This window comes from Rhinichthys klamathensis, unplaced genomic scaffold, assembly GCF_029890125.1.
Source record: "Rhinichthys klamathensis goyatoka isolate OS25496 unplaced genomic scaffold, OSU_Roscu_1.1 h1tg000103l_1, whole genome shotgun sequence".
Lineage (NCBI taxonomy): Eukaryota > Metazoa > Chordata > Actinopteri > Cypriniformes > Leuciscidae > Rhinichthys > Rhinichthys klamathensis.
In genome coordinates, this window is record NW_026606642.1 from 3,987,297 (window position 1) to 3,997,539 (window position 10,243).

General features: G+C 35.1%; 2 protein-coding genes across 2 annotated transcripts in view; one reads left to right on the forward strand and one right to left on the reverse strand.

The window, feature by feature from the left end:
• LOC130087015 (SLAM family member 9-like) overlaps positions 1 to 4,401 on the forward strand; it is a 122,836-nt gene extending 118,435 nt beyond the window's left edge. The window contains exon 4 of the mRNA XM_056253217.1: positions 4,298 to 4,401. Within this exon, the coding sequence (XP_056109192.1) occupies positions 4,298 to 4,401 (104 nt within the window). The remainder of the gene's footprint in view (positions 1 to 4,297) is intronic.
• A 393-nt stretch (positions 4,402 to 4,794) lies between these two features.
• LOC130087016 (uncharacterized) lies at positions 4,795 to 9,379 on the reverse strand. The gene is made up of 4 exons (XM_056253218.1): positions 9,286 to 9,379; positions 6,825 to 7,136; positions 5,862 to 6,191; positions 4,795 to 5,168 (listed from the first exon to the last, which is right to left on the reverse strand). The coding sequence occupies exons 1-4, from the start codon at positions 9,377 to 9,379 to the stop codon at positions 4,795 to 4,797; spliced, it is 1,110 nt and encodes a 369-aa protein (XP_056109193.1).
• Positions 9,380 to 10,243: the final 864 nt, after the last annotated feature.

Here is a 10,243-nt window from a genome sequence, read left to right on the forward strand (position 1 = left end):
TTGATCAGCTGACTCTGGAAACAGCCCCGAGAAAGAGAGAAACAGCCCTGAGAAAGAGAGATTTGCACAATTAGAAATCTTTTCCATTGTTCAGACAAACAGATTTAAACTGGGGTCAAACATACTTTACCTGTTCAAGTGCAGGTGATCATTTCCAGCACACAGTGATATTCTACAATACAAACAGGAAAACACAATAATAATATATGAAGTTAAATCATATATAACAGCACAGCTCAACATGCTTTGAGAACCAAAACAGAAAAATAGGAAGATGATGTGAAGTAGTGTATTTCTACCTTGAAAGCGCCACAGGTCTCCAGCATAAACTTGGCAGTGCAAAACCTAATCAACATCTCAAATGCTTTACAAAAGGTAGAACGTTACACTTTCACTTGTTACAAAATACAAAACAATTGTAAAGAAAAACATTCACTTTTGCACATTTCAATAATGAAGACATTCAGTGGAAGTAACAAACATCTAAAAATATGTCATGTAATAAAAAACCGAATACTATTGTTTAACAGTAAAAACTCATTTGCGAAATGAGCTTAAACCATCATTCAGATGTTTCACAAAAGGCTTGCGCAGCAGCCAGTAACAGTTATGAAATATATAATATATTTGTTACATAAACATATTTAGCATTTTGTAGCTGGTGTATTTCAGTGCAGATTTAACAGGATCAGTTCCTGAGATTCAGAGTTTGATCAAGGACACAATGGTAATATTTCATGGATCAACTCTTGTAGGATTCGAACCATCGATCTTTAACCACAAATGTTGTCAACCAAACACTAGTGTAGAGTGTATTGGTGTATTCCTGGGTAAAAAATGTCAGTTTAGAGTTAACAAAGATGGTTGAACGAGAGGTTAGCTGGTTAATAGAGGTGTAAAACACTGGCACCCAAAACTCAACAGGAATGTTCCTCTCTGTCCCAACTGACAAGTTGACAACAATGTTCTAAGAACGTTTTTTTACCTTTCTCATTGTTATCTAAATGTTATTTCTGTGTGTTCTCTTAATGTTACAAATGTCCAATTTTTAAATGTCTTAACTTTTTGTCCTAGTTCTGTGAACATAAACATTACATTTTATATTTAATAAATATTCTTTGAACATTCTGAAAAAAGTTTTTGTGATAACATTGAGAATATTTTTTAACACCAAATAACTTTGAACTAATATCCTATTAACATTACTGTAAGAACCTTATGTTCCCTCTTAGCTGGGATAGTGTTCCCAAGCTGCCAATGCTAAAATTGTAAAGATTTAACATCAGTCATTCTACAGTATATGTAGTATAGATTCAATTCAATACAGAGGATCCATTTAGCAGCTGTAATATTCTCTTCACTACATACTCAAAATCTTCCAGTACTCTTGGTTTCACTGCTGGTAATAGTTTGCTTTGTTTAAAATTGGTTTTGGTGAGAAACATCAAGTCACTGGTATTGAACACAATTTCTCCCTGAGTAATGAGGATTGAGAATGAGAATAATTTCATTCAATTCCTTTTTTCCTATTTTCCTATTTTCTTTCCATATTCCCTTTCAGTGAAACTATTAAAATAATAAATAATGTTACTGTAAAGTTCCATTAGTCCGAGTTTCACTAGGGGATGTCCCATTATCAGTCCCATTCATGTGATTAAGGGGCACTGCTTCGACATCATTCTCCTGAAAGAAAGAAGATGATTGACAGAAGGAAAAACAAATGTTCAGGATTGATGATTCAGTTAAAAACAAAAAATGTGTTTTTCTCTCTGATGTTTGTGAATGTAAAGACCCCGTTTTTTACTCTGAAGTAAAACAACACAAGAGAAGCGCTCTCTTTAATAAGCCCGTTATTATCAGTGTTTCTATGTGATGATTTCTAAATGAAACACGCAGAGAAAACTCAAACAGGGACCAGTTGCAACAAAGCCCTTAAGTTAAGAAAACCCAGTTATAAGTTTAAATGGAGCCCTTAGTGAAACATGGGTTGCAAGATAAAAAACCTTAAGCTCATCATTAAGTTTTATCCCTTAATTGATTAAGAGTTTCCTTAAGTTCTGTCATGCGTTGCAACCAGGGTTTGGAATTAACACCCAAATGCGGGTAAAAATCAACTGTGGCGGGTACGCTGTCAAATCACTCGCCAATTTAGCGTTAACTGTTCACTCACTTTGCTGGGGGAGTTTGTGTAAGCCAAATCTGCGCAGATTTAGAGCAAATACTCAAGTCGTGATTCATCATGATATATGAAAGGGATACTTCAGGATTTAGCATTAAGCTTTGTATCAGTAGAAAACCAGGAGTATTTTCGAATTACTGTGCTCAGTCTAGAATGCTTCAATTTAAAAAATAATTTCACATTTCTACTATATAAATGACCAATATTAAATACACATTCATCTTGCCAGAGGTGAAGTATCCCTTTAAATACAGTGTATTGCGCAGAATCTGTGCATATCTGGCTTACTTGAACATCCATGTCCCTACGCAAAAAAATAAAACGACGCACTTGTTAATTTTCATTGAAGCAAAAGCAAAGATTAAAAAGCATTTGGTTAACAAAAAATACTTTGTTATTTTCCAACATCATAAATTATTTTGATGTTCTTTGTACTGTATTTGTCACAGTGTGGGTTTGTCTTGTCATGTCTAGTGGTTCCCTGTCTGTCTATTAGTCTTCACAGGTGTTTCTCATTGACCACGCCCCCTTGTTATCCTGTTTAGATCGTTTGCCCCTGTATTTAAGCCCCGTGTTTCAGTCCAGTCTTTGTGAGTTCTTGTGTCGTTGTTACGTTGATGTAGGTTGTTCTGTTCCCAAGTCTTGTTCCCTTGCCTGAGTCTTTGTATAGTTTAAGTGCATTTAAATAAACGTGCTGCATTTGGATCCTGCTTTCTCCTTGCTTCAACCTCACCTCGTGACAGTATTGATCTGTCCAGCTAAAACATGTTTTTGGTAAAAAGGATGTGGATGAAAGAGGAAGGGAGGATATGGCTGGATGACAGGATTTTGTTTGATGAAGAAATTAATGTATGAAATCCAAATAATCCATATATAAATTGTGACGTAGTTAATCTGGTTTAATTCTTCTTTTTTTTCTTTTGGCTTGTAGAAGTTCTGAATGGCTGGTACCTTAAACATTTAGTAGTCAAATTGTCCGGTGAGTGAAAAAGTAAATTTCAGACCCTTGTAACAAAGACCTTAGTGACCATTTTACCCTCTAAAATAAAACTGTTCCTTCAAATCGTCTGCTGAACTCTCAAGCAATGGCTGATTTCATGTTAATTAAAAAGGAGGGAGTACCGAGGTTTATTTTAGAGGTAGAAATAAAGTATTATAAATATGTAAGGTATGATATGCTTTGAAACAATGTGACTTATGAAGAACGCTTTTAAAAATTGAATTAAATTGTGTATTTGAGCAGCTTCGGTTTCATATTTTTTTCCACTGTGAGTTTGACAGAATTATATATATTTTTTTATTATTATTATCTTGCATGCTCAAGTTCAAGGCGGCAGCCCAAAACACTGAATCTATGAGTTTGAATTTTGATGTATGAAAAATGCAACAGACATGGATCTTGCGCAGTTTCCTCAAATTTGACATACTTTTAGCTGTCAAACTTCAAAATATTGACAACAAAATTAACAAAAATGTTACTGACAACAAGTTTATGTACACAATGTATCCTGCAGCCTATGATGAAGTCTGGTTTGAGTGGCACACACACATTTGTGCAGTGAAGTTCAAAAGAGACTCGCTTATGGTAAAGACAAGCAGTTTTGAAATAATAATAATAATAAAATAAAAAATTCCTAATGAAAATGTACACCTTGAAATCATAAAGTCATGGTAAGTTAAACTATTAAAAGTAAGCTGTCGGTTATGTTCTGTTTATGGGTGAGGTTAAAACTATAACAACCGCTTCCCTATTGCTGTGTTTTGCCAAACTATTGTGAAATGCTTAGTATAAACACTTAGGTAAAGAAATTACTTTCCTCAGGGAAATTTTCCCCTTAGGGATACAGTCAATAAAGGGTTTTCATGCAACCGGCCCTGATACACACTACTAACAAATGTCAATCTGTAGTAAAGTCAGTGTTTTGCAGACAGAGATTCAGAGCTCACAGTATCTCACCTTATCAGGCGGTGTCCTGCTTTCTGTTTGAACAACAACAACAAACTCTTTGGTCATTTAGCATACAAATACTTTTACATGTTTTTAAAGATTCTTAATTTATATTTTGTACAATTAGCTGTATGTAATACTTGCCTGTTTGTTTTGATCTGTGGTGACAGTAAATCACAGCAGCAGCAGCTCCAGCCACAAGCAGAATAACACCACCAGCAGCAACACTTATTTCTATTATAAAAGCAGCTCTTATTCCTCCTACAGCAGCTAGAGACGGACCTGAATCTGGAACAGCTGAAGACACACAGACATTATTACTGGAGATCATCTGATAATCAACTCTCTATAGTCAATACTGTTGACTGATATTTACACCTTTATGCTTTCGGTATAATGTTTTCTGATGTTGATTTATTCGATAAATGGTGTGTTTTTGAGCAACAGCAGCTAAATCAGCCGATTCACATGAAAACTGACTAATATTGTGCATTTTTTTTAATCATTAACGAAATAATTAAAAAAAGTAAAATTCGTAATGTGACAAAACTCAATGTGACAATTGTCAGTCACTTTGATGTGCATAAGGTCATGGAGATTATCCACAATGAAAACATTTACTGGGAGGATTTAAGTAGGACTATTTCAAGCAGTATTATAAAACTACTCAAGTGGAAATGCACTGAATGATGAAATGAGACTCACCAGTGACAGAAACACTGAAGCTCCTAATAAAGCTAAAACTGCTGCTGTTGATCAGTAGTTTATATTCTCCAGAGTGTGTGTTTGTGGTGTTCATGATGGTCAGAGATCCAGTCTGATGATCCAGCTTCAGCTTCAGTCTGTCTCTGAATCTCTCTTTACACTGAACATCTGTACAGGTCTTACTCAGATCTCCAGTCATTTCAGCGATGAGAATCTCATTAATATACCACGATACTGAATCATTCAGTTTTCTTATTACACTAGTATATAAAGTGACAGATTCTCCTTCCATCGCTGTCTTTCTCTTCACTTCATCTCGTTCAGCAGCAGAAAAACCTGAAACACAAACCAACAGATGCTGGAGGATCTTTTTGGGGGAAAGATACAGACCATGAGAGAACTGTGCAATAAAACATGCTTTGACTTTCAGTTTGAAAAGCAACATTTATCAACATTCTGTGATTATAAATACATTTTAAGTCAAGTCACCTTTATTTATATAGCACTTTATACACTGATGCATTTAAATAGATATAAGAAAATAAGAAACTGTTCAGAACAAAACTGAGTGAGAAAACTAACAACTAACCAATGTAAGAACAAAATGTGTTTATAGAGCACCCAATGCTTTTGCCCATGTTCATCTTTTTTTAGTGTATGATACAGTATTGCTGTTTGAGCATGAAAAAGCTCTGCAAAGCCCCTCCAGCAGGAGTTATTCTCTGTATCAGCGTCACTACGTTTACATGCAACCAAATTATCCCTTAGTAATCGGATTGACGGCTCAGTCCAGCAACGGATAAATATTAAGTCTGCTGTTTAAAACAAATAAAGAATCAGTAGGAGGATGGTTATTATGCGCAGACAGCAGGAAACTGTATATTTGTGCAGTGTGCGCATGTCAAAAAATCTATGTTTTAACACGTAAAGAGAAAAAACACCTCTGAATGTCAAAGCAAAATAGTTCACTGAACACATTAATGATGTGATTTAAATGTACAAGACTTGCTTTTAAACATAATGACTCACCAGTGACAGAAACACTGAAGATCCCGTCACTCTCGCTGTTGCCGCTGCTGATCTTCAGTGTATATTCTCCAGAGTCTGTGTTTGTGGTGTGTGTGATGGTCAGAGATCCAGTCTGATGATCCAGCTTCAGTCTGTCTCTGAATCTCTCAGTATCTTCATTACACTGAACATCTGTACAGATCTTACTCTGATCTCTATTGATTTGAGCGATGCGAATGTCATTATAATACCATCTAATTCTGTCTTGTTGGTTTGTTAAAACACCAGTGTTTAGAGTGACTGAATCTCCCTCCATCACTGACACTCGGTCGTCATCAGCACCAGAAGCTCCTGGAAAAGAAATCAACAGTTTATTATGAGCTGAACAACATTAAACAGCAGGAAAGTACTGTGACAATGTTCATAAAGATTGTGAGTAGAGAAATTCTGTATGTAAAACATACATACGAACAGCAGAAGAACATCATTGATTTACACATTCACTCATCAGACTCATGCAGCTCACATCTGATATTATATTTGCCCTGTGCATCAATTAATTAATCTGTGCATTCACACAACCAAGTATTTTCATTCTCTCTAAATCACAATGAATATTACTCATTATTAATAATAAATAGATGAATACTGCTCATAATATTTTTTTACTTTGTCCTTTATTAAAATTGTTTTATTTTTTTGCCACATTAAGATACAATGTCAAGTTTTTTCTACAAAATCTTATTTATACTCCTGCTGTTTAAATCTCACACATAGGCCTAAATAACAAGTCATGTACAAAATCAAGCCCTGCACTACATTTGTTTTTGTCCCAGAAGCCATTTCACTCTGATATATGTCACAATATGAAAGAAAAGACTATCGCTTATAAACTTCTATTTCATGCCAACTTTAAGCTATACATATAAATATAATGGATGCACTGTTTTGGGAAAATGCACTGAATGATTTAACAATCCTCACCAGTGACAGAAACACTGAAGCTCCTAATGATGTTGAATCTGCGGCTGTTGATCAGTAGTTTATATTCTCCAGAGTCTGTGTTTCTGGTGTTCATGATGGTCAGAGATCCAGTCTGATGATCCAGCTTCAGTCTGTCTCTGAATCTCTCTTTACACTGAACATCTGTACAGATCTTACTCAGATCTCCAGTCATTTCAGCGATGTGAATGTCATTAAAATACCATGTTATTGAATCATTCAGTTTTCTTATTACAGTAGTATATAAAGTGACAGATTCTCCCTCCACTTCATCTCGTTGAGCAGCAGAAGCACCTGAAACACAAACCAACAGATGATTATAGGATCTTTTTTGGGGGGAAAGACACATAACACGAGAGAACTGTGCAATAAAGCATGGTTTGACTTTCAGTTTGAAAAGCAACATTTATCAACATTCTGTGAATCTTATCCAATGACAAGCTACATTTTAATGTTTTAATGACAACGAGGACTGCTTGGCTATTGAAATTGTGTTCTATATTGCAGAAATGACAGAGCACAAAGATGCTGTTTGTATCGTGCGGCTAATGAACATTACGCATCCTGTTACAATTGACTGTTAAATGCGCTAGTATTCAAAGACCTAGCTGCATTTCTCTCTGATGCGCAAAAAAACCCCAAATAAACATAACCCCTTGGAAAAGAAAAATATTATCAAATTACTAAGCAATAATACAAATTGGGTATCATTTTAAAGCTTAACTCAGCTTTTTGAAACATCTAACCATTTTGATCAACTCTTAACGAGTGCCGAGTAATCCCTCTGAAATGGAGTATACAGCCTGCGGGAATCACCTAGCTATGAGAAAATGTATAATAAACCCATTTGGTTCCACTTTATTTTGATAGTCCACTTTAGACATTCTACTAAGTAACTTTTCAACTACATGTCAACTACCTCTCATTAGAGTATTAGTAGACTCTAGTAGACAGTCAGTAAACTATTAGGTTATGGTTAGGTGTTATGCTACGTTCACAACGAACGCGAATTGAGCGTCAAATTCGCTTCTGTCACGTCTAGTTGGACACTTGAACATTTTGAATCCACTTGCGCGTCCAACGCGAATTGGACGCGTGTATAAAGCGAGTGTTTAAAGCAAAATAGACGCGCATTCGAGGCGAAATTAGACCCTGAGTCACTAACTTTTTCAAATGGCAAGTTTTCCACATTAGTATAAGGTAAAATGATAAAATCATACATTATTAGTACTAGGCTAGTCCTATTATTAATATAATATGGTAAACAATCCCATATTTGGATATGATATTTTTTCTTCATCTCATTCAGAAATGTATGACTGCAAGCGTTCAGTGTCACATTTATAGTTAACATATGAACAATGTAATTCCTTCTTGGATGTCCTGAATAATTTTACAGGTCTGTGCCATTTCTTTGTTCAGGCTATTACTGTAAAATAATCTGTAATTTATTTTTGGATAGCCAGCCTCCAATTAACCTGTCCTGTGATTTTCTTGGACACTGTCCAGACACGAACTATGTTCTTATACACTAAAGTATGTTGGTTGTTTTTATATTATAATAATAATAATGTTTCATATAATCTAGATTTAGATATGGAATAAATAGCATTCAATACAAAATGAATATGTCTCATATATTGAAATCAAGTTTTTATGTGATAAAAGATTTGCTTTCTTGTGCATTAGAAACACACCAGGCATTTAGTCATATTACAAAATAATTTATTGAGGCCAAACATCTAAAATAGAGTTATTGAGTTATTATTGAATGAGTGAGTGCGGGCGGGCCATGTTCTGTAATATGTCAATAATATCATACAGCTCAGATATTCATGTGTCATATTTGAAAGGTCTCATGGAATAGAATATAAGTATAATTGTTTTGGGCTTTGACTAAACTTGATCGAGTTTTGTATGCGTTTCAAAGAGAAATGAAACAGCGCAAAACAGACTATAGTTTTGCAGTCTTATGCGATTTGATAAGGGCGCACAAAGTCTTACTGCACTTTGATTTTAGTATGTTCGACAGCAGTGGCGAAGGTTTGATTTTGAAATTGGTGGGGACGGGGACATCAATATTTAATATATTTAAAGTTTTGATCGAAAATATTGCTAGGCATATATCAGTGTCACTGGATATTGGTAGGGACACGTCCCTAGCGTCCCTACTAAATTCTACGCCCCTGTTCGACAGATACTTCTCCAAAGCCATGGCGCAAAGCAAAAGCGCAAAATTTGTATTTTTGACAGCATTATTAAGAAGAAACCTAAAAGATTCAGGGCTTATGAAAAATAATTTGGGGGCTGGAGCCCCAGAACCCAACACATTGCTCCACCCCTGGATTACACACTCAAGGAAAACATTTAAAAGCATGATATACAAGCCCTTTAATGATGTGATTTAAATGCAAAATACTTGCTTTTAAACATAATGACTCACCATGAACAGAAACACTGAAGATCCCATCACTCTCGCTGTTGCCGCTGCTGATCTTCAGTTTATAAACTCCAGAGTGTGTGTTTGTGATGTTCATGATGGTCAGAGATCCAGTCTGATGATCCAGCTTCAGTCTGTCTCTGAATCTCTCAGTGCCTTCATTACACTGAACATCTGTACAGATCTTACTCAGATCTCCTTTGATTTTAGCGATGCAAATGTCATTATAATACCATCTAATTCTGTCTTGTTGGTTTGTTTGAACACCAGTGTTTAGAGTGACTGAATCTCCCTCCATCACTGACACTCTGACTGTATCAACACCAGAAGCTGTAGAAGAAATGAACAGTTCATTATGAGCAAAACAACATTAAACAAGAGGAAAGTAATGTGACAATGTTCATAAAGATTGTGAGTAGAGAAATCTTTCTGAATTCATAATGTAACATGTAATCAAACAGCAGAAGAACATCATTGATTCACACTTTCACTCATCAGGCAAACATACACGAGTCTCATGGACGATCTTATGCAACCTGATAACCATAACCGGTTGCAGTGTTCATTTTAACATTTTTTGGTCTTGAATATGGTTTTTCACATAACATTACATATTTAAACTCATGCACTTCAGCAGTGACAGTGTGAAAAAAAGATGAATCTTAAAACCATACAGAGGTAGAATGCAGAAATCATATGCATATATATATAGGCTATATATTATATATATATATATATATATATATATATATATATATATATATATATAAAGGTGAAAACATTTGCGGATGCTCAAGAGAGAAGCATGATGCATTACAAGCCTTGTTTAATTGGATGATCAAGGTAAATCATCTTATTTTGTCTTGTGGTAATAAACATGTAAATATATTATGTATGTAGCTTTTATGTATGCATTGTGTTTCCTTCTTGTTTGTTTTTAAGACCATGGCAGCTTCTGTGG